This window comes from Mytilus galloprovincialis, chromosome 1 (assembly GCF_965363235.1).
Source record: "Mytilus galloprovincialis chromosome 1, xbMytGall1.hap1.1, whole genome shotgun sequence".
Classification (NCBI taxonomy): domain Eukaryota; kingdom Metazoa; phylum Mollusca; class Bivalvia; order Mytilida; family Mytilidae; genus Mytilus; species Mytilus galloprovincialis.
The window spans coordinates 15,706,964-15,733,985 of NC_134838.1; the positions used below are offsets into that span (position 1 = coordinate 15,706,964).

The 27,022-nt window shown below is 30.7% G+C and overlaps 1 protein-coding gene across 3 annotated transcripts in view; it reads right to left on the reverse strand.

Moving 5' to 3' along the window:
* Positions 1 to 224: 224 nt before the first annotated feature.
* The window catches only part of LOC143067058 (prickle planar cell polarity protein 3-A-like), a 55,529-nt gene continuing 28,731 nt past the window's right edge, over positions 225 to 27,022 (reverse strand). For all 3 annotated transcript variants that reach the window (XM_076240064.1, XM_076240082.1, XM_076240072.1), the window contains 4 exons: positions 26,132 to 26,315; positions 7,275 to 7,526; positions 6,230 to 6,433; positions 225 to 4,829 (listed from right to left, as the gene is read on the reverse strand). In XM_076240064.1, coding sequence (XP_076096179.1) covers positions 3,453 to 4,829; positions 6,230 to 6,433; positions 7,275 to 7,526; positions 26,132 to 26,315 — 2,017 coding nt within the window. In that variant the 3' untranslated portion in view covers positions 225 to 3,452. The remainder of the gene's footprint in view (positions 4,830 to 6,229; positions 6,434 to 7,274; positions 7,527 to 26,131; positions 26,316 to 27,022) is intronic.

Genomic DNA, 27,022 nt, shown 5'->3' on the forward strand with positions numbered 1-27,022 from the left:
ATGGTTTTATGCAAGCGAATAAAGTCATAAATTAGCCTTGCTAGTATAGTACATATTACAATCTTGCTTCATATAGTCTTTCTGTATATAGTCCCTAACTGCATATAGTTTTGCATGGTCATTTTCTTTACCAGTGTAGTATCAGGAATTTTAAAATGTGTTTTTTAATAACGGATAGAGAGCAATGTGAACCTTAAAAGGCCATAGATAAACTATAAACAATATTAACAGTTGATATTTTTAATGTTCATGTATCAAGATATATTTATTTACATATGCCTACTCAAAACAAATGTTGCATAACTGTTTTACAAAGGCACAAAAGCAGCAATAAGAGATTGAACACAATACAGGTGACTTTATAACAAATATTCACTTCAAAAACAAAATTTCTTTTGTGTAAAAAAATGTTTTGATTGTTCGAAAGTACATTTGTGGACTTTTCCACTGAATATTTCTTCTACTGACAATGAACTATAACAACATCATAAAAACTATTCATAACCATATTTTTGGCAAATGTGATTTGATATCAAAATTATATTTTAGATGTTAATGGGAACAAAATTTGCAAAGAATTTATTAAAACCTTGTAAACAACTATCTTAAATTAACTATGATAAAACATGACTTAAAAAAAAAAGAAGAGAACATCACTGTTAAAAAATATTAAGGTTAATAAAAATTGAACCAACATTATTTTATGAAAAAAAACTTTCCAAAAAAGGATTTTCCATAAGCAAAGAACAAAATAAACAGGAAAAATATTTTAAAATAATTCAAAACAGTGTAACTGTTGCTAATGTTTTTATCAGGGAAATATCTAATTCATTCTTCTAATTGACTAAACATTCACCAAAAAAGTCATGTTTGTTTTGTAAGAGATCATATTTCACTTGTGACATTGAGGTTATAAATAATTTATATCTTGACTATCATCCTTATTCTCATCCTTCTTTTTAATAAGACATACAGAAATGTTCCAGAATTTGTTTTTCTGTTCCTTGTTTAATAATTATTGTTATACACTACTGATTATCAATATCCATCTTTATACCATAACCAAAATTTGTAAGCTAATTTTTGTGATCTGTTTTCAACTTATGACAAAAGCCATTTTTTGCATCAAGGAAAGGTAACCTGAAGATTATTTTAATACACGTATGCTGATATATAAATGATTGTGAATTATAGTGCAAAAACTCATGTATTGAACTCTCAGTTATTTGTAATACTAGATCGGCATTCTAAAGATTTTCCATAAGAAAAGTTTGTTTTTCATTGCATTTTGGGTAGTTGTAAATAGTGTAAATAATAAGAGCCAACACTAACATGACTAAGATATTACACAAGGATAAAATTACAGTTTCTTCAAAGAACAAAATCATTAGATTCTTATGAATAAAACATTCCATACCTTGAAATTAATATCAAAACTGAAAAAAAAAACTATTTCTAAAGTAATTGTCTCGAAAACATCTTTTACTACAAGAAACTAAAATTCATCATTTTTTCATAAAATAAATTTTGATACATGATTAAAAAGATGACCTTCACACATATTTACTTGCTATTCATGATATTTGCACATATTTATAAGTGGTTTTGAAAAAAAAGACAATTAGGCAACAATATTTTTACTTACAGTTATTTCTGTTGTTCAGGGTACGTGTTTATAAATACTTACTGGCCTAGAATGTATACGTTTTTGTAAACTATCACACAAATACATAAATTAAAGGTTTAATAATACATTTATCAGCTTTCTAAACCTTTCCGTTATACAACATTACATTATTTTATATAATCACAGGTAAGTAAAAGTTTCAATATATTGTCAGCACTATACTTATAGTAACAAAAATGTACATAAAACATTATATACAGGTTTAAACTATATACAAATAATTCACAACAATCGTCACTGTATTAACAGCAATAAAAAGGTGACATTAAAAGTGTTTGTTCTAAACAGGTGTCATCAAAAAGTTTGTGTTCTACACATGTGATATCATCATGTATGTACTCTCAACAGGTGACATCAAAAAGTTTGTGTTCTACACATGTGACATCAACATGTATGTACTCTCAACAGGTGACATCAAAAAGTTTGTGTTCTACCCATGTGACATCAACATGTATGTACTCTCAACAGGTGACATCAAAATGTTTTTGTTAACAGCAATAATAAGAACTATGAGACACAACTTTTTTTATGAAATATGTCAGTATTTCATTTATGGGATAATACAACAGTTTGTACAAAGGGAGACAACCAGAATTTTACAGTCTGCTTACTGCAAGAAGAGCAATGTGTTAACAAAAACTATAAGTTACTAATTAGCAATATCAGTTGAGTACTATCTCATTTTGAAATTTTGAAAACTCAATTGTAAATTTCAATATTGTTTTGAAGATCAAAAAGTCAATACATGTATCTACTTATCTTCTTACATAACCCGAACTTTTGTTTAATAACAGAGGCATCTTGAAGATTACAATAAAACAATAAATACTGTAGTGTTTTAAAAGATGAATAGTTTGGAATCCAGAGTAAGAAAGTACAAGACACTTTAAATCCATGAAAAAAATGAACAGCAACTTTATCTTTGTCGAAAAATTTCAAACATTTTTACCAGCTCAAGGTACTGACATATGCCCTCTCTAAAAAAACTGACACTACCAATCTCGAAATTTAAATCATGAAAGCAATGTGCATTATTAACATATGATATTCTGGAGTGTGTGGCATTTGATATGAAAGGAATGAAGTCCAGCATTTGCTATAAATATAGAGTATCTTAGTTAATAAATGACTAGATTTTAATTAATTCAATCTACCCTGTATTAATACCAGTATATATTAAAATGATTTATATATAGGACATTATTTCAATGTATATACAGTGTATACATAGGTAAATGTAAATGTGTAATTATTGTTTAATATAATGAGGAAGTGCTGAAAATTCATCATCTTCAATACTATAATGACTAAATTAAGATATAAAATAGTTTGGCACAAATCTGGACATGAAATATCTTTTAAAAAACAATATTTTTGACCAATAAATATAATATCAATATCGGGAAATTGTTTCTAAATTTTTATGTTTACTGTATAAATATTCAGGTGATTTATTCTACTATATGTTGTCTTTCGTCTTTTTTGTGAATTAACACAAAACATGCTGTATGTACAATGTTGCAGTCCAACTTAAATTTTGATTGTGAATTCAATTGTAATTGATTAAAATAAAGTTTTTTTTTGCTTCAAAATTGGAACATCAATGGACTTCTGTTTCTTTATTGGTGGTTTAAGTTAAAGTTGTACATAAAACTTCTCATATATTGTACACCTATTGACAATCTAAATATTTTTATATTTACAACAAAGCACATGAAGTTTATATTACGTCATAATTATAGACTATACATGTATATTTAAGTATCTAAGATATCACACATTGTTTATTTTTATTTTTATGTCTTCCTCTACCTAGAGGTAATGTTTGGTAGGTATTGTTACCTCCGAGTCCAACACCCATATCATCAACATAAGTAATTCTTGGGCCAGCACTACGGCGAGGAGGTTCGTAGTAATAAGGATAATCATCAGAGTCACTAGAACTAGAACATGTGCTACATCTGTCATCATCATAACCTTCAGCATAACCTTGAGGCATTTCATGTTGAAAACTTCTATCATAATAATGTCCACGAGGTTTTCCTTCAAAACTTCGACTTCTTGGATATCTTGATACTTGAGGATTGGGCTCAAACTGCACATTTTTTGGACGTGTTATGGGGTTCATTTTTTGTTCTTCATTCACTGGTGTAGTATTATGATCAGCAGTCTGTGGTGAAAAATTTTCTCTCAATTCCGGATGTGACCTGAATGAACCTTGATTACTATTTGACCCACTTTTATGAATTTTTCTATGGCATTCATGGTGGTTATTATTGTTATGTACATAAGGAACATCATAATAGGTAGCACCTAATTCCTCGTAATTTTGAAAATGCACAGACAAATTCTTTTCTGAGCCTGATCTACTTCTATTTCTAGGATCAAAAGCAGGTCTTCTTTCAATAGCGGGAATAATAGGGGGATCTACTGTCAAGTCAGGCATAGAAAATTGTGAAAGACGATTTGTAATTTTGGATTCCTGTATTGGTAAAGATTCTTTAAATCCTTCGAAATTATAACTATCATCATGCATATCTTTAATCATTGATATCTGCGTAGATATTGGTTCATATATTCCTGGGGCATATACTTCACTATTACTACTTGTAGCATAGCCCTGGTCACGGTCTGATGAAGGGAGACTGTCCGTCAACGAATATTGTTGTCGCAAAACTTCCTGTATACTTGCCACACTGTTATCTTGTAAAGCGTGACTTATAGGGGAACCAAGTCTTATATCACTTTGATCTTGTAATAAATAATCTTCGGCTCGTCGTGGTGTTTGGGTCTGCATAGAACCTGCTCTACTGCAAGATGCAGAACAATATATAACACCATGTTTTGGTAAAAATGGTTGTCCAAGCAATGACTTCTGACATGTATGACATTTAAAGCAATGTTCTGTCGCATGCCAGTGTTGACCTTCATGGGTCATTTGTCCATGATCAACCCCTATATTATCACCACATGTGTCACAATATTCAGCAAACATTCGTTCAAAACATACACAGCAGTATGGTCGTCCATTTTTCATAATATATCTCTGTCCCCCTAACTGTTTATCACATTCAAAACAACAGAAATGTTTCATATGCCAACTCCTTCCCTCGGCTTCGGTACATTCATCAGCAAAAATAATCTGAAAAAGAAAATGACTATATAGCCAAGTACCACATGAAAGAAATAAACCAAAAAATATCTTTTATTATTGATAAAATTTGTAAAAAAACTAATAAGTGAAAATCATACATCTCTATTGAGACAAAATAACACAATATGCATATATAACCCTCTTAAGTTCAGCATACTTTTGCTTAGAACGAGAAATTTAGCTAAATGAAGTCTGTCATGCCTTTACATGCAATAATAAGAAAAGCTTATGTTCCTAGTTGTTTCATTGGAAATTATACCACATCTCCTTATTTTATGTTAACGTTAAATTACAAAATCACATCCAGATAAATAAAAGTTTCCAGTATTTTTAATGATAAAAATTACCCTCTGTAAATAATAATGTATAAGGGAAATTGAACCAACTTAGAATGTATTTTAGAGTGTTTATGTGTCTTCTGTCTTGCTTTTATTCATATTATACCACTCACAAAACAAGATATTACCAAAAGTCAATTTCTGCAAGGAAAAAACATTTGATTTCTGAATAATAAAACCAAAAGCCAGACAGATCACACAAGGAAAGGCGTTTGATATTTTCTTCATGGAACTTTTGTCTAGAGAACTTTGGACTTTCCATCATCAGTATCTGATGTATAATAATGGGTCTGCTATTGATTAACAATCGGCTAATATAGTGGTGTATAGACTGATTAAATTCATTATCGGCTATAGTCACTTAGGGAATATATTATTAAATGTCTCCATCAAATTGATTCTTTGTACTGGTTATGAAATGGGATATGGTTATTCTTTTGTGGTATTGGATCTTATTGGGGAATATTTGACACCTACTAAAATTTATTATTTACTTCATCTGAAATTAGAATAATTTCTATGCATTTTACATGTGCAAATGTTTTTTGTAGTCTAGATAATGGCTTTTACAGTAAATTGGATAAAATAGTATGTACCTTTATCAATCATGCATACATTGTCCTTTATATATATTGTCTTTCAGTGGCCTGGGAATGTGTTTTTTTTATAATTTCCAAAGCTTTCAACCATTTGCTGATACAAAATATAATAGTTGTCTACACATTTGTTTGTACCTGCTGAACCTAACATGAAATTTTGTATGTTTTGCTTTCTGTATATTGTTAGAAACAAAAGGATATGCGGGATAAACATGGAACAACAACCCTACGACAAAACATAAACTAACTACATTCGGAGGTCTACATTCCTGATACATTGGTTATTGTATAAACAAGTATGAATAAGTCAATTTGCATGCATTTTTTTTATAAAATTTGTCAACTCTATTGAGAAGCAATATTATTGAAATATACTGTTGCTAATTTGATGTTACTTTTTATATTGTAACAGCGACTATATAAAAAGGGGGCACAACTCTTAACTAATTACCTCATCACAGGCTGCACATCGTGGTTTGATCAGTTCTGAGTGATGTCTGCCACAATACAGGAATCCATCTTTATAGAAATAGATTAAATCTACTAATAATTCATCACAACTCAGACAAGTAAAACATTTAGGATGCCAACATTTCTCGTGTCCTGCACGAGATGCAAACACGGCCATACAACCTCCTGGGATCATTTCTTGGCACTGAAAAAACACGTAAAATTAATTGGAATATTTCATACAACATACAAACAGTTTTTGTTATTCTGAACACTGACAGTAGAATTTGTTCAATATAATACTTTCTATACAAGATTGGTGACCATAATGTAAAAAAAACCAATAAAAATTATAACAGTAAAAATGGCTAACTTTGAACTCTTTTTAATTCTTGTAAATTAAAATCTTTTTTATACATCTGCGAAGATAAAAAACAAGTAATTCTTATAATGAGCCAAAGCGTGGTAAAACTATGCCTTCATACAATCAAGTAAAATTTAGAGTTATCTCTCTTTGAATTGCAAGCCCAATGCACTTAAAGATAGTGATCTGAAAATTGTGCAGCTCATTATTTTGAGCTATGACCCTCAGCCTTTGTGAGAGAGATTTATCATTTGACTGTAATTTACTTTAGTTATAAAACCAGTTATTGTGGAGCAATTTTCTAGTGCACTTAATGGTAATATGCATTTATGATATGCAACTTTGTATATTATAAGGGCCATAAATCTGAAAAGCACATTTAGTAAAAGTCATCCTATTTTAAATCAGTACATTTTTCCTGATTGAGTGTAATTTACTAAACACCATGACTGAATTATCATATTGTTATATTATTAAACCATCCCAGACCTAAAGCGTTAGGTTATCATTATGTTAAACCCTGACATTAAAGATAAATGATCACACTATTGTAGGAAAACTGTTACCTATTTATTCTTTAATGAAGGCTATAAACATTTGTGATATGACTGATGTCTTAAAGTTAACAATCAATACAGATTCACCGATAACCCTTCTAATAAGACATTTCTAGGAGTTTTACCTTTGCACATATACTGCCCTGCATGGTGAGTGGTAATGGTCGTACACTTCCCCTCCCCAGGGCTTCCCTCTTTCTTTGGGAACTAAACATCCGTAGTTCCCTCTTTTCCTCCTCACTGAGAACATTACAGTATCGCACTTCATTGTCATGGGGAGGTAACTGCTGTAGTAACTGTCGTACACGGTACTTTTCACCAAGACTGTTTAGATATGGTACTTTATCTTCTGGTAATCCACTGAAATACTGGTGAACCTATAAAAAGGAAAATGTCATTGTTAAAATAGAGAAAGCTTAACCTGTGTTACCTTGTTATCTTATCAAGCAATTGTTAAAACTATTGTTGGTGAGATGGAAACAGGGCATCTAAGTCTTAGCAGGAGATATAATAGACAAATGGATTTTTCATCTTCAACAGATTTGTTGAGATTTTTTATATATATATTTGGTAGGTCTATATGAAGGTTATTTTATACATGCTTTTTTTTTATATTGGGAAGGGGATTGGTAAGGTAAATTGATACAAAAATTAAATTTGTTTTTTAATTACTAGAATTTGCAACTTTCTACTTCAAACAAAGCCAGCATGTGCACATTCCATGAACACATTGAAAATACATGACAGACTAATTTTTAACATATTATCACCCCATAATAAAGATCAATGAAAAATCTACCTTTCAAAATATCCACTATTTAAAACATCTAACCTTTAATAATCATCTACATCCATATAACCTACTTATATAGCTCAACGGTCCACATCCCGTTACAATTAATTCCACCAGGGTTAATAATATACCTTAATAGCGTCTATTCTTTATTATTTAAATAATTTGATCTAATAGCATAGTAAAATATGCCGTAATTGTATACCGTAGGTATTAATTTAAACGTCTACTTAAATATTATCATTATTCTGCTGTCGCGTAATATTGAAGGCTAACTGTTTTCTGTATTTTCCACTAGGCTGTATTTATACTTCTTTATGAATGAATGGAAATTTAACAAAGGCCAAGTAATGTTATATGAAGAAAAATATTCTGTAAGAGGCCAAACTAAATCCAGTATATAGGACAAATAAATATAGGTTACATGTTAATTCACAAAAATATTCACTATTGAGGGAAGATAAAAAAAATTGAAAGTCCAAAGAAAATATTTAGATTGATGTTACCTTGTTTTATTCTTGGCATTATATTATCTTGTCTGACGGCAGACAGACTCCTGAATTTAATTTTTTTTTCTTTCAAAAATTGACACTTTGCAGACAGACTCAAACATTGGAATTTCTTCCTTGGAAATGACACTTTCCCACTTAAAAAACCTAAAAATACTATCTGTATCAGTATGCTATTGTAAGAGTTAATAAGATCTGAGATATAAATTCAGTACCAAATTCAAAATGTTATATTATTTGACATAAAACATATTAAAGCTAACAGCTTACAGATAATTTGGACAATTTTGTCATCTAATATGCTTGTAAAGTGAATGAATTAACACTCTGATGTGAAATCCTGTCATGTTATCTATTCTGGCTACAAAAATAATCCTTCCTTTATCCAATAGAATACAAATCATCAATATTTCACATTTTTTTATTTTCACAATCTTTCTATAATCTGGTACTTAATCTAGACATCTATTGCATGTAAAATTTACATTAAAATCAATCTCAAGAAATCTACACCCCATTCATAGTAATTTCAGATGTTTTAATCTATTTTTCTATTTTTCATCATTTAAGTACCCTCGACTAACTCTGAACTTACAAGGGAACTTAATATGAATACACATGGCAGATCTTTGATAGTCTTTTCAAATTATTCCAAACTATTTTGACTCGGGGTCTTTCAGAACTCAACATACATTATATGTAGACAAGACACCTGTCAATCGTGAAAACTATATGTTCACCTAAACATTGTTTTTTTGTATTGTTGGGTCACTATTTTAGTGACAATTACTCCCATATCTCCGCTATTTGAATGATTGATCCTTTTGTTATCTTTGTTAAAACAAAAATCCTGTGTATTTATATGGGTTGGACACATATTAGTTAAATTGCAATTCTTAAAAAAAAAAACTCAAGATCTTGGGTCAAAATAATTCTGGGTTTGCTTCGTCTTTTTCTTAAATTCAATGGTCAAGTGGTATATAACCATCTTACTCTCAGCCTAGAGCCAACCTCCCTTGTCAATAGTGAGGAGGACATTATAAATAAGGTTGTAGGACGTCTGTATTAGTTAATCATCCCCCAATATTCAATACAGAAAGTGAATGGTCTACAACTGGTCATTTTGTCTTCCTATAGACTTAATCAACTTAACAACTGAACGTAGACGGAATAGGAATTATTCAAGTTATGGCTTAATCTATCACCGATATGCTTTGAATGCTACCTCCATCCACTGGATAGACAATTAATGAAAGTCTATTTGATGCAAGAGATCTTGTGTTTCCTATGATTAACCAAGTCTAAGATGACTAGTGTTACAGTATATCATCAATTCATTCAATCATCTCAAAGACGCTAAATCTGGGCAAAGTTACAAAATTAATCACAATTTAAATTAATTGAGAAAATTATATTGGAAGCACTTGATGTAAAAGTTAATTATATAATACTGATATGTTACATACCCCACAATAAAAACAAAAATAAATTACTAATTGTTGATTGGCAGTGCCAATGATTAGCTTTGATCACTGGAATATTTATACTAAGGATGATACCAGCAGTTAACCATAGGGAATTAAGAAATAGGTTAACTGTTACAATTTAGAGGTGTAGCTTAGGGTTTTCACAGGCTGTTTTTTTTTTTTGCTACAATCTTTTCAATACCACCAACTATCCTATCACTACTGCTACATGAAATATTTTAATCTCATCTCATAATGGACAGTATAATTCTCAGACAAACTAGGCACCTATAGAACTTTGTTAATTTCTGTGTCATTTCAATGGTCTTTTCTGGCGAGTTGTCTCATTGGCAATCATACCACATCTTCTTTTTTATACACCCTACATAAAGGACTATTACAGACCAAAATGTATCATTGTCATACTAGAACTATTGAGCTACAACCTAAAAGTATGAGATTCTATCAGCATAGCTTAAAATTCACAACTGAACTTAAAACTCAAGTATGCATGGCATTCACATCATTTACCAGGTAAGTCATCCAACACTGAAGTTGTATAATCTAAATATGGGATTTCTGTTCTTATAACAACCCAGCACTGAAAGTATGAACTAAATTTGGGATTTCTATACTCATAACAACCCAGCACTGAAAGTATGAACTAAATATGGGATTTCTATACTCATAACAACCCAGCACTGAAAGTATGACTAAATATGGGATTTCTGTTCTTATAACAACCCAGCACTGAAAGTATGAACTAAATTTGGGATTTCTATACTCATAACAACCCAGCACTGAAAGTATGAACTAAATATGGGATTTCTATACTCATAACAACCCAGCACTGAAAGTATGACTAAATATGGGATTTCTGTTCTTATAACAACCCAGCACTGAAAGTATGAACTAAATATGGGACTTCTGTTCTTATAATAACCCAGCACTGAAAGTATGAACTAAATTTGGGATTTCTGTCCTCAAAACAACCCAGCACTGAAAGTATGAACTAAATATGGGATTTCTATCCTCATAACAACCCAGCACTGAAAGTATGCACTAAATATGGGATTTCTATCCTCATAACAACCCAGCACTGAAAGTATGAACTAAATATGGGATTTCTATCCTCATAACAACCCAGCACTGAAAGTATGCACTAAATATGGGATTTCTATCCTCATAACAACCCAGCACTGAAAGTATGCACTAAATATGGGATTTCTATCCTCATAACAACCCAGCACTGAAAGTATGAACTAAATATATGATTCCTATCATCACAGCTATCCAATGATATATACTAAGTATTTCAAGTATGGGATACTTTTCCTCATGGGCCCCAGAGACACTGAAGCCATAACCATTATTAGAGATTCTGATGTTGACATTTTGACAAACTTTATAAATGCTATCAGAACAAGGATGTTGTAATTTATAATCTATATAAAATAGCATGGCTAACTTGTGCAGTTTGGTTTAAGCTACTTCAAGCACATTTAACTGAACTATCTTGATAATGTGATGCCGGATCAACCTATGCATATATTCTACCTATCTTAACACTGTACCCTTTATAACGCAGACCAATACCACAACCATCCTAACACTGCACACTGTCATACCAATCCCCACATTGAAGCTTATGCACATCTTACAAACTATGTGATACCACTGTGGGCACATCATCTGGGCATTTTTTAAACCACTTTTATCATACATATCCCGACACTGTAACCTATACAACACAGACCAACAACACAACGATTCTAACACTATGCGTTCCTATCTTGGCCCCCAGTGTGACTATGATAGTTTATAATATATATGTAATTGCAGAATGTCTGCAGTCTGAACAGCAAGCTATCTTTTTGTAGTAAAGATGATGAACATTTAATCTGTTCCCTCATCTGTGCCATAAATTACAAAGATGTAATAGTATTTCTGTGTAGTATAAACTTTACATCTGGCTGCAATGCCAACAATTTCATTCTTCTTTAATATTATAAATTATCAGCAATTAAGAAATAACTTCATCATTTTAATTACTCTCTGTTTGCAATTCATAAATTTTTGAATCATTTATTAAAAATAGCAGTTTTATTTTGAATTTAGAAATCTGTATAATTTCTGTACGAGATATATAAATGCCCCCATTGATTCAATTTTTAGCAGCTGCCAGATTTGATATCTAGAAGATGATAATTGAGGACAAGACTTCTTTTGACTTCTTTGAAGGGAAGGATGCCTCATGTTGTGTTTAAAAATCACGACATTTAGCTTCATTATCGGTAGAAAACCATGTTTCCGTAAATTTTAAAAAGAACATACTATGATTTTTTTCTACAAGTAATGATAGTCAGTTCGGAGTACAAGATAAAAGTCAAGGACTATCTAATTTTCAGATTAATTTTAGTTATCTTTTGTATTAGCTTTTCCTGGTCTTTAATGAAACAGCCTTCAAAATATTTTAAAAGAATGACAGAAGATGTGGTGTTTACAATGAGACGGCAATCCAATGGCACAGGATTACCAAGAATGTCATTTTTAGCTGTGATGCTGCACATTTTTTTGTTGTTGCAAATATAGGAACACTTTTTTTTTTTTTATCACAAAGTTTAATCTAATCCTGGCTGCACTCCCTGTAACTCATATCTATATATTAGTTTTACCTAATTTCATATAAAATCATCACATTAAGATTCGCTATAGATTTCTCTAAAATCAACACTCAACATCTTCAAAAAAACCCTGTTAATATCTGATATGATGGATTATCTGTGGTGATATTATATGGTAATAAAAGTTATAACAACTTCCTATGGATTCTGCTAAACCCATAAACTATGTATCCAATCTAAGTTCCTGTCTATAATTGCACCTGGTGAGAGCCCAGAGTGCATAAAATGCATTAACACATTTTTTATCTCTTAATATGCCACAAGTTTTCAGCATAATGGCTTTTAATTTCACCAAAAAATGTGAATAGTGCGAATTTAAACAATTTTTATCTTTATGTTATGTTTTTTCTACAATAAGTGACAAAAATAACAAAATTTAAACAGCTAAACATTTAATGTCTTTTGTTAACAAGAGATTTCAGAACTTTGAAATACCGCTTGATAAATCTTGTTGAAGGCCCTTAGTAACCGTGTCATATGTATGACTTTTCAAGCCTAAGAATAATTCAGAGCACAACATATATTGTATCGACACTCATATTTATTGTGTTTTTATGTGTTGAAGGATTGCTGTCTTATTGGTTTTTACCCCAAAGCTTCTTTTATTCATTCACATTAGGTAAAGGACATTGAGAATCTGAAAATGCTTTGCATATACAGCTTATAAGAAGGTTTGATACCTGAATATCAAGACACTTTTGATTTGTAGTTGCTGAGAAAAAAGAGAGGAAAGTTTCATATCTGCGTATTTATATCAAAGCAAATGACAGGACTGTATTAATCAAATTTGATTGGTTCAATCAATCAAAATTTTCAAAGTCAGCAGTTTCAACTTAAATTGATGACCTTTAATAGTTGTCCATTTCTACGAAAAGTTTCTGCAGATGACTGTTTAGCTGTCTGATTGAAAAATGAACATCTATTGTTGAGTATCTATAGCTTTGTATCAAGTGGGGAAGGAAGGCATTGTTTTACCTTTACATAAAATTTGCAGCATAATTGAATACCTTCCTGTTATTCCTAACAATCACAGTTAATTTCTTAAAATTTTCTCACCATCAGATATAATTTATCATAATGCACCAATATTTTTTGTAATTCATAACCAACAAAAAATTAATTACTCAATTTTCCAGAGTTAGATCATTTAAAAATTGGAATATCATAAATATTCCCCGCTGGTTATCTATAATTTCAATCAAAGTACATACAATGTGCTAAAACTAAAATGATGAACATAACTTCAGGAACTCCTTTTTATCAAAAATTGCCACTCTTTTACTTCAAATATTGCAATAAATCATAATTCTGAATATTCTTGATCAGACAATTATCTTGTATCTAGCATTAAAACATTCAAATGAGATAGATTTAATCATGGCATCTGACAGTTCACAATAAAACTGTATTTCATTGGAAGACAGAAAATTGTCTTGCCACTTGTTGGTAAATAGGAATCATGATGGCATACAACAAGTTAACTGTCAGTCTATCCTTCTATCAATAACAATAGTTTCTGAACATTATACTGTATCAATATTGAATACAAATAAATCTCCTGTTTTATGTGTAACATGACACTGAGAAAGCTTAATTTGGTGTTATTCCATAGAAATTTTTTATAGTTACAGTAGCTACCAATTTCATTATAAATGAAAATGTACCGAAAGTTAAAGTAGAACTTTTTCGTTTCAAAATAAATCCATTTAAAGAAAGACGCTACATAAGTTGGCTTTGAGATATAGTTTACCGGTATTTGTAAAAGTGTAATATTCCATTTTTTTAAATGTAGAATTGATTTTTTAAAAGAACAATTAAAGAATTTATTGAAGAATTAAATTACATAGCTGAATTTATTGAACAAACCCAACTTTTTCTCTATTACGAAACAAGATTATCAATTCATATTTATTGAAATAATTAAATGTGTCAGGATTTGTGTTTTATTAATGCACAATCAAACTGCTATTATTGTGACAAAATAGATTTTTATTACAAGGCTGTTGAAAACAGATAACTTAAACGGGGCTGACAGATTCTTTATAAAACTGATAATGCAGAAAAATTAAAATGATATCAAATAATATGATCAATTTATAAATTTGCCGATAAGAGCTGTGTCAGGTGGTTGGTCATTTGTTTTTATCCGATGAATCAAATATTTTGTTTGTTTTCTCACACGATTCCAATATTTGTTGTAACATCTCCGCAGGATTTTCATCAATAGTCAATAATAATAGTTAAAAGATTTGACAAAAAAGAACATTTGTGAAAATTGATTTCCTATGAATCTTTTAGAACGTAGAATATTCACCTATCCATCACTAACAAGGATAAGGAAATGTAATTCAATGATTTTAAAAGACTAGCAACTGAAGTCATTTGGGGCCATTGTGAGCAATACAAAAATATCAAATTTGTTGGATAAAAATCAAGTTACGATTAATCAAAACCTCTACCAGAAGTGACTTCTTTCATTAGAGTCACATGACGAATTTCTTTTATCGCCACAATGGGATAAATTGATTCAATTACGATGGTTTGAATGAATCTACCAACAAGTTTCTAACAACCCAATGCATGACACTTGTAAATTAATTCTTGTTCAAGTTCCTTGACTTATTGCAGGGCAAATTTCCTACTTCATGAAAACGGGAACAATTTAATCAAGATACGTTAAGTTAACATGTGTTGCAAAAATATTGCAATTAAAATCATGTAAATTATCAGTTAAGTTAAGTCCTCTTCCCAAAGTAAACACCCTTTCCACTACCCATCTTTTGAAGAAAAAAAAATATCCATCCAAGTATTAATCCAATAACAATTCTAAGGAAATATGGTATGGTTAATTGCTTAAATAAATTAACCCATATTATCGTTTTGTTACAGTATTTGTCCAATAAGTGCCAAAGAATCAATACTGGGATTTCCATTTTTGTTTATGACTTATTAAATCATAAACAATTTCTAAGAATTTAAAGCTTTAAGAGGTTATAAATACAAGAAAAAAACTGCAATTAAAACATCACTTTGTTAAACCAATTACTATTTTTTTTACAAATAAAAGCATGTTACCTACAATTTTAAGCCAAAATATTGATTAGGAATACTGGAAATGACAAAACAAATTTTGTTCTAAAAAGAAATAATAAAGACTAGTCAGCAAAAGTGATCAATTTAAAGTTTTAAAAAATAAAAAAAATGCACAAAATTTCTGATGAATTAAAATGAAAATGACAGAATTCAGAAATAGTAATTAGAAATATCACAAAAGTTTTCCATGGAAACTTTAATCATGGTTATTGGGTATAAAATCTGAAGAAATATGTGATCTCTATTATGTAATGCACAAACATGATTGAATGCTTATATCATTTTAAAAAGATTCAACTGCAGATACTTGTACAGTCTACACATCAGAGTCTTAGATCGATGAAATTTCGATATATTTTTTGATATTTTCACTATGAGATCATCAGACATTTATTCATTTCAGAAAAGCAGACAGATTTTAGCATACTTTTCACAATGATAAATTAATTCTTCTGTCATCTTCAAAATTATTAATGGCATATTTTCAAACAAATTTTTCAATCATACGACTCCCCTTGCGGACCAAAGTGTACATGGCTACATTTTTTTTGGTGTCATTATTAATATCAGACCATATTTCATAGTATGTCGTTATCTTTGAAAAAAACAATTACCTACAGCTCCATTTCTAAAGTTCAGACCATGCATTAGAGTATGCCAAAACTGTATCGTTCAAGAGGCAATTTTCTTGTCTTGTTTATTTTGATAGTCATCCTCACACAAGTGAAGAATTTTTTGGCTGCCTAACAATAAATTAGGTGAGTAAATCTTTGACAAGATATTGTCTTATGGCTTGATGCATCTTGAATTGTGATTATCATTTTAGAAAGCATTAGAAAGTTGGCAACACCATCATAGCATAGATGCAATGAACATCAAATTAATTTTCTCACTGAATATTCAGATGTAATTGGATAAAAAAATAACTGTAAACTAATAGCACTTCTAATTACATGTATATCAACTTTAAATCATGCTTGACATGTTTAATGCCACTTTCACCACTCATGGCTTTTATTGTGGTGGCCAGTTTTATTGGTGGAAGAGAACCATCGACCTTTACTAAGAAAACTAGCATAATCTTGAGTCAATGAAGATAGAAGTCAAACACACCTACTATGAACCAAGTTCAAACTCACAACTAATGTATACTAAACAATCATTTCAATATTTCTCTGTGTTTAGCCTAAGAAAGGGACACAATTTAGACCAAAATCTCCAACACATATCCTGAACCTTGAATTGTAACTCAGTGAAAACAAAAAAAAGTTCAATTATCCAGAAAATATAAGGATGAAGTTTACATCAGTACCCATTGACAAATGTAAAGGGGTATATAAAAATTGTTTTGTCTGGTAAAAAGTAATACATGTACCTGTATTTGGAATGCCAACATGAGTATGATTCCTGAAAATTATATTCAGTACATTTTAAATAGATATAGGAAGATGTGGTATGAGTGTCAATGAGACAACTCTCCATCCAAGTCACAATTTATAAAAGTAAACCGTTATAGGCCAAGGTACAATCTTCCAACACAGAGTCTAGGCTCACACTGAACAGCAAGCTATAATAAAGGGCCTCAAAAATTACTAGTGTAAAACCATAAAACATACTTATTGATAGACTCAGTAATGCACTTAAAAGTAGTCACAAATGTGCTTTCTGTCAAATCTTTAATAGACCTACTGTGTTGAAAAAAAAACATGCAAATTCCATCACCTTCAAAATTAAAGAGAGAAATAACTATTCATTCTGGAGAACATTTTTCATTGGATAAGATTGCTTCAAATTTTTGTTGAAGTTTGCAATAAAGTTTTCACATTTCAATCAAAGTTTGATGATAATAATAACAGACAAAATTTATCCTGTCTTAATATATTTCTCTATAGAATGATAAACTGGAATTTATAAACTTTTTTATCCACCTCTCAAGTTGTGATGGTTTGCACATCTACTATGATGTGGATTCATAATTATAAATGATTCCTTGTGATTTTCAATTTCCCAAAATATAACGTAAATTAATCATTCTTTTTACATTTATCAACATCAGTCAAAAATTTGATAGTTTCAAACAAAATTTTCTGTTGAAACCTCAGCAATTCCCCCAAAAATGTTACTTTTCAACATCAAATTCTAGATTCTGTTTGAACATAATATTGTTGTCTGCATGTAAATTGTAAAGAAATGCTGAAAATAATAAATAAAACTTTGATTTTATATCTGGAAGTGATACCTGATACTCAAGTATTGTAGAACAGACCAACAACATGATATCACGTAATTGATGCCATAAGATTTAGAATATTGTCCAATCAGAATCGAGGTCACAATGTGGAAATCCAACTCCTAAAATCAACAAACTCAATGCATCTTTAAGTGTACTGTCACCTTATATATAATTACTTTAATTGTATTTTTTTATTATATTTTCAATACAGCAAGAAAATGTGAATTTTCCATTAGCACCAACACAACTAATAAGATATTTATGAGAGAAAAGTTCATAAAATGCATTATATAGCAGAAATAAATTGTGCAAAATTGATAAACCTAGCACCTTTTCTCTTGCAAATGATCAATTGAAAACTTAATATAATTACATTTGGTAATTAAAACAACACTGAAAGCAACAATTTGAACTTAAATTAAAAAAAATAAAACAATTCTATAAATTATGGAATAAATCAAGCTTTTCGCTGATTATTATCTTAAACAAAGATACTAAAAGTTAAAAGTCAAATAATCAAGGTAACGTTATTCACAATTATATGCATAGTCCATAAAATGTTCATTTAGAAATTTGTTTTCAGGGACATGCCTTATAGTTTATTACAGTTCCTATGTTTGTCTGATTATGATAAGAATGAAGGCTAAATCTAAGATTAATTTATAAAATTGAATCAATTTATGTCAATAAGCTGAGGGAATGCTTCAGCAATATCAACTTCACAGTGACAGTTAAAAAATTGAAAGGAAGCAAAATCAACAATACCATGAAGAATATATGTAATGTGCAAGCAGTTTCTTTCTTGGTACTGCATGCATTCCCTCCTGTAAAGTAGTCATACTGAGGACTGAATTTGGGTAATAAGTAATTGAACAAGATTTTTCTTTTTGAAGACATGAAGGCAGAATCATCTAGTTGATGTTCGCACTTAAAGCGACTACATGAAATAAGCTGGAAAGAGACCCACTAAACGAACTGTACCTTATGTTAATAACACCCATGCTTCTTATACAAACTATTAGACATATTTTGGCAGCATACAGACAAGTATATCCCTGTACAATATTTATATTAATAAACTTAAGCCAATTTCTTGGCTATCATCTGTTTATGTATGATAGTTTATGAATACCCTTAGGAGCTGTGAAAACAGAGATAAAACACATTGTTTCCCTCACTGCATGTCAAAACTTATTATTCTTCTGCCAACTATTCCAATGCAATCAAATAAACATTTAGAAAACCCAGAAATGTACGAAGGTGCAACTTCCTGTCTCCCTGACAAAACTGATAGAATCCGTAATATTTTTATAAATCTTTTAGAAGTTCTCTATCAAATTAATAAAATCTTTCCTGTATCCACAGGGACAGACAATCATCTAATTAGTTAAATCAATCTTTTATCCATTTTAATAAACTGTTGCTGCAGAAACCTATTTCCTAGAGATAAGAGCTCCCTAAGTAGTCATTAATAACTTTCAAAACATATTGTATACTTATACACAGTAATTATCATACAAAAGCAGTGAATAGCATCAAATTTTAATAAGCAAAAATTACACCAGGGATTTCTTCAAAACATGATCTGTATAAGGAATCTTAATTAAATCATATTGTTTTTATTGTGGTATTACCTTTCTTTTCAGACATTATTATTCTATAGAATTTACTATTCATTTTAATTTTAATTACTTGAAATGTTAAGGAATTCTTTAAAACTATTCAAAATAAAGTTGACATGTTTTTAGCATTTTAGGTGTAATTTATGACATATTTTATAGACTGATTGGTTCATGCTGGTTTTATTTCCAGCAGCAAAAAGCAACATGCAATAACTGTTCAATATTATCACATGCATGCTACTTTGAACTAGAAGGACATTTAAAGTGCTTGCTAACAAGGTCAGACCCACTGCCCATCTGCTAGTCCTTAAAAAGAGTTTTCCATCCCTATCTAGGCACAGTCTTTTCTCTTATTCCTAAATGCCCGCTGTTGGGTGATACTTTAAGCAGACTTTAAAGCCAAAGCTCCATGTTGAAGACTGACCTTTGACCTATAATGGTTTACTCTAATTATTACTTGGATGGAGAGTAATGTCTCCTCATCTTCTTATATCTAGTATTTAGTCAATATAAAAAGAACATGCGGATTGCCAATGAGACAACTCTCCACAAAGACTTTTTTTTACTTCACCCCAGTGTCAAGGATCAAACTAATGATCTACACCTAATGGCAGTTGTGAAAAACCAAAATTCACATTCATGCTGCAATGCACATTAAATAAAGTATTCTTTAAATAAAAATAAAAAATACAGATTTATTGTCATTTACAGCTGTTTTTCAATGATTTTCCAGATAAAAAAGTTAAATGATCTGTTGACGTAACAAATAAATGTGGTTAGCAAAAATAGACTGATAAATCAATTAAAATACATTCATTATTAATAAGGTAACACCTGAAACACCTTGAATTTAATTCATCAATATATATGTCAAAATCTATCATTTTAATCATTACTTTTTTTTTTTCAACTTTCATTTTGAAATTTTCCAAACTGACAAATTTGACATGTATGTAATAATCTGAACAAATAAAATAAAATGTAACTCTTTTTTTAATGTATAAACATCTGTATATCGGGTGGGGCAGGGTTAGGGTTATCAAAGAGTGCAAAAGTAAATCAGAAATGTGTTGATAAAGATATCAAAAGAATTTTAAAAGGCGAAAAGAAAAACTCCTTTACACCATTACCCATGGTGCTCCTGTAAAAGGAAACTACCTTCTTTTTTGGACAATCAATGCATTTAAATGGGGACAAAGAGTTGGAACCCCCCTTTATCTTGGATTGGGAAACCCCCTTTTAAAAATTGCTGGATCTGCCCATGTTCACTTAATTTTAAACCAAATTTATAACTCAGAAAAGTGAACACAATATTTATAGCCTAAAAAGTCTTTAAAAATATCTTTTGGTTCTTAATAAAAAAAAACCAGCTGAGTTGCTTCCTCAAAATACAACTATTTAAAACCCATGAAGGACATGCTTTTGTCTGATTCCCAAGTAGCAATGCTATAAATCCATGAGGGAATGCATGCTTTTGTCTGATTCCCAAGTACCAATGTTATAAATCCATATCCCAGTATCACCCATCATTGACCTTGTGTTTGTCCCGATTCTAATCAATCTGATCATGTTATTTAGGAGGATCAAAGCCATGTGATATCTGTACAACTGTTGAGTACATTTCTGACATTGTGATTGACTTACACAGGCAGGGCATACCACACTTACATCTTTAGCAAAAGCGTTCTAAGCTAGCAGCATCCTAACAATCTTCAATTAGAAACCAGGTGTGCAGACAAGTCAATGTTATTTTGTGAATGCTTTAATAAGAGCATCATCATACATGACAATTTACTCATTTACGATACATGTACAATGTTAAACATGCAATATGTGCACAGATGTATATTCATCATTCTGCTCTTAAGATGAAAATATGATAATTGCAGTTCATCGTCCTACACCGAAAAGTTTACCAAATTCGAGAAATTTTCATGTACATTGAACATTTTATCATAATGTCCATTTTGTTATTTCACTTTCTTATTTCTGTGCTATGAATGAAATGAAACAAAATTTGCCTTACTTCCTACAACATTAGAAGCAACCAAAAGAAACAACATGTTTGTTAAATACATATCATGTTATAATGTATTTGTTCTATAAAACATTCCTGATACTTTATTCCATTATACGAAAAAGTAATATTAAAGCCAGTTAAATTTTGAGCTAATTCAAATTTATCTGTAATAAAATCGTCCATTTTTAAATGCTGCATCTTCCTAAGGAACTTAAAAATAGATCACCATCTGTAATCATTATAAGGCATCAGAACCTCTTTAACACCATCAACATCAGATGGGATGATATACTGTCAGAACAGATGGTTAAGGACTTACATTGGAAGTTCAAGGACAGAGAAAACATCAAACTTACAGTAGATGCTTGATCATAACATCCTGAGCACATGATCTTACATTACTGTATCTCCTGTATATGCATTGGTCAATATACAGTCAGAGCTAAAACTTGCTTTTAAAATTGCTGACAGTAGTAACAGAGCCTAATTGAAAAGGACACAACAACTGAAACAGGGTTAACTTTGACCAATGATTTAAAATGTACCCAAAAACCTGACCAAATATTTATAACCCATCAAAATATGTTTAATTTTGCAAAACTTGTGATCTCTTTTTCAATCAAGTCCACCCCCTTTCAATGAGACTAGCTTAACGAAATCAATGCTGCCAGAAAACCAGGAATTTCTATTCTCAACTTCTTTATTCAGTTGTAAATTTAATATTTACAAAAACTACTCTCTATTTTTAATTTAAACATAAAACCCCTTATCATAAATAATCATTATCATTATAAATGGCATACAAATTACTTTTATAGACCCTTTGGTGCAAATAAAATTTAAATAAGAAATTATAATAAATTTCATATTATCAGCCATAAATAAATAAATACAACAAATAAACTATGAAAAAATCCAACTGATTTCCTAATTGAGTGACAAGCTGCTTGATTTATCATGAAATATTGAGCTAAGAAAATTCCATTTAACACCTAAAAAATCCCTAACTTCATTCCTCAATTATAGACTCGTAAAATCTGCTTACTTTACAAACGGAGATAATAAGAAGAATACATTGGGAATTACAACATGTGATTAAACGAACACACCTCTAATTACAATCATGCTGAGTTAGTTAATTTTTTGCAATACACAAAACTGAAGATGAGAGAATCTGGTATTCATTATCATCACAACACATGGATGCTTAGAATAAAAGTAAAATTATGTTTTGTCTGTGCTGTTTACAATGCAATGAATTAGCAACTTTAACGGCTTTGAGAGTTTACTTGTTTATGATCGCAAGGCATCAAAGATACAATAAGTTCTCAAAGGTTTTTTAACATTATTCTCTTTGCCCACAAAGCATATAATGGGGATAATAATGGCTTACATGAAAGAGGAAGAGAATCTTGTGTTCAATATCCTGATTATTCAAGAATCATGCATTTATATTCAAAAAAGGAAAACAACTACTGAAAGCTTTAATCTAAATAAATGATCTCCATCTATGCAAATAAGCTCATCATAGATAATCCAGATATGCATGTCATCTACAAAAGACTAATCAGTGAAGTTTATATAAAAAAAGGCAAAATAAATAAAGTTGAATACCAAAGTACCAACAAAACCACAAACGAACTAAAAATTGACACAGAGATATGTTTCGCCTTTATGTAATTTTGATAATGCAGTGTTGAAATTAAAGTGATAATACTTGAAAATGGTTCATGGAATTTGAATGCAAACTAGATGCTTAACACTGAAAGTCAATGAACAGTGACTGAAGGTGTAGGACCAAAAAAAAAACTCTAAGGAAATGAGAAAAGCCAAGGCCAATAGTGAATACAATTGCATACCAAATTATGGCAAATAACATTGACTAAATTATTATGAGTGGTTCTCACTTTTTTCAATTTCGTTGAAGCGGGACAAAAAGCAAAATTACTTGATAACACTCAAAGGGTCCTATCTTATATTATATCTTTACAGACAATAAATATTATATCAGACTCCAGGATGATTTTCTGCCAAGTAATTATCTTTTCAATATATAGTTACAAACTGCCACGCTCAGCAAGTCCTAAGGTACTAAATTCTTATATGTATGCATGTTGTTGGGAGGGAGGAGGGTTTTATGCATGTGGTTGTGAGAAAGGAGGGTGTGTGTGCATGTGTTTGTGAGAAAGGAGGGGGGGGGGGGGGGTATGCATGTGGTTGGGAGAAGAGGATATGTGTATGTATGTGGTTGGGAGAAGAAGGTATGTGTATGCATGTGGTTGGGTGAAGAGGGTATGTGTATGCATGTGGCTGGGAGAAGAGGGAATGTGTATGCATGTGGTTGGGAATAGAGGGTAAGTATATGCATGTGGTTGGGAGAGATGAGGGTGTGTATGCTAGTGGTTGGGCAGTGAAGAGTATGCATGTGGTTGGGAGAGGGATAGAGTTGAGATATTGTTTATGATTTACAGACAAACATCTAATTCGGGCTTTCCTCTAGCCAACATAAGGACACTGTTAGTAGAGACATATTCATGATTCCCCTTCCAGCAGATAATTTTCCAAATCTGTCCCAAAACTCCTAAATACATCTTTAATAGCTTTGCACCATAATTATACATATGATTTTACAATACTTTATAATGTTACTGCCAAATTGTAATACCTATCTTGTGTATTAAAAGTTAATTGAAAAATTTATTGGCCATAATATCTGTCAAGTCATATTCATCAAAATATCTGCAAAATCACCATCAGGGGACATAACTCTTTGAAATAATAAAAACATTGCATGATAAATAACTTTAAAGAATTAACTTGTTTCACACTTCAACAAATTTCAAATCTTGATTGTATTTTTATTTTAACCATTAATTAGATTCTTGAAGATAGACTCTATATAAGAGGCTATTCTATTATAGATTTATACATAAAATTTAATTTTGCATCAAATGAACCTCGGAAAAAAACAAGAACTCTGATTGTATTTTTGGTTATTACTTCTGTTTATAGGTCCCAAAACAGATGTTTTGCTGTCGGAAAATTGAGCAATAAAAAGTTCTGTATAATTTCATGACTGGAATAAAAATGTATATAATGACCAAATCATAGACAGAAAGATGAAGAACAGAATAAACTGAATTAATATGGTGATCTGAAAAATTAACATGTAAGGACGTCTTTGGTTTTGACAGACTGGTATGATATCACACCAAAAATCTCCTTACTTCTGGAGAGCACATGCACTGCCACAATACCACTAAAACAGTTCCCTTAAAGTTTAATGGAACTATACTTAAAGCTCTCTGTCAGTTCAGTCTATTATTGGAATTTCTAAAAGCACTTAGTTAAAAGTCTATTATCGGAATTATGTTCTGTTTTAGTTTATTATTCTACTGATATAACTATATATGTGCATACAAGATTAATATTCTGTGGAGAAAACTGAAAATAACTATCCCAGTCATATCATATATGTAAATTTTCCAAAAAGGGAAACATTATAACTCATATCATATGTAAATTATCCAAAAAGAGAAACATTATAACAATCATAAATGTCAAAACAATGGAAACTTATGAGAAATTTTAGTCTTTATTCATATTCATAGTTTCTAAACCTATCATTATTATTCATACACATAATGGCATTCATGTGATTGAAAGGAAATGCGGTGACGTCACAATACATAAATTTGCAGCAACCTTACAGCATAAAAAAGACAACAAATACAGACATCAATGTATTGGCCAGTTTGCAAAAGGTTTTCAATACTATTAATGTTTTCAGCATGTAACTGTAGTATTTTTAACAGATCAAACAAGTATTTTTATATGCCAAGAAGCACCATGTTTGTATTGGTAAAAAAAAATAACACATAATGATATCGTATTTCCTGTTAACTAATAGATGTGAAATATTCTACAATTCCGGTGAATCTCAGTATTTCTTACAATTCGTGATGATCACGGTCATGATCAGACACCATCATGAGTTTTTGCTGATGGCCACTGTGGAATATTTTCACAAATGATGAAGGAGTTGTTCTAATTGTGGTACCATTCTGTCCTATTTTCCTTGAATGTCACATACGGAATTTAGACTTATCACAGGGTTTGAACTTACAGGTGTCACATGTTGAGCAGGATCTGCTTACCCTTCCAAAGCACCTGAGATTGTATTTTTGGTGGGGTTCATGTTGCTCACTCATTCTTTAGTTTTCTATGTTGTGTTTTACATACTGTTGTTTGTCAGTTGGTATTTGATAAATGAGTATGAATATCCATATTGTATCTTTCTCCTCTCTAGTTCAGATTTCTTACATTGTAGACACAAATTGACTAGTCATAGCTGTGGAACCGTAGCTCTTAGGTCCTTATGTTATTTTTTGACTATTTGCAGACCCATAGAATGGTCTGCAAAATCAAAAAAAAAATAAAAAAGGACCATAAGAGTTACGGTTCCGCAGCTAGACTAGTCAAAGCTAGGATTATACAAGAATTATTATTTTTGAAACCTCAAAATTAAGAAAGCTAATGAAGGAGTTTTATATAGACATTACCTGTTCTGGCTTGAGTCCTGGTGGTACCCATGTGTATTCCTCAAGAGGACATCCACTATCATCATCGGAGGTAGAATTACGTTTGGCATCATGGTGGATCAACCGATTCAATGTTTGATCTGGTTCACATCCTGTCGTCATATCGTGGGTTTCTGGTGGACATTTGCAGTGCTTACAGATCTTTCTACAATAATAAGAGGACAAATATTTGTAATCAGGAAAAGAATGCTACTATTTGAAATTCATCGGAAAAAGAGTTTTCGTAATAAACATGAATAAATCATACCTAAATGGTTTTCTGATGCAAGTTACAGCATTTTCAGCTCTTTAACGTGTGAATGCTTTTACGAATCAGAATAATTTACACATGTTAAAGTTCGCATCACATGCTAACGTTCTTCCAACATTTAATTTTTCTTAATTATAATAGTAGTATATATGACAGTTTTTGTTACTCTTCAGAAACAATCAATACATAATAATTTGTTTTACCATCCTAACAATATTGTATTACGTAATTTCATATTTTTCAGGAAAGGTTCCTATGAAACATGAAAAGGCATCATATCCATATAATTTCTTTTATCCAACAAAAGATAAGAATTTCTGTAAGTCTATAACTCCTTGGAGATTTCCCCCTTAAATGAAAGGCGGAAACAGAAGATCCTTTACCTTACCAAGAGACACAATCATTTTATCTGAAAGGAAAGACTTTTAAAATGCAAATGAACCTCATCTAATCTCATATACTGAAATATCCATAATCAATAATGCAACATCAGCAGAAAATGGTTTGGAAAGAGATAGATGAGGTTCCATGTCTCTCAGTCTCCAGTGTGTTTACTTATATGTCTAATCTGATAGATACTAAAAGCTTTAAAGTACTGAGAA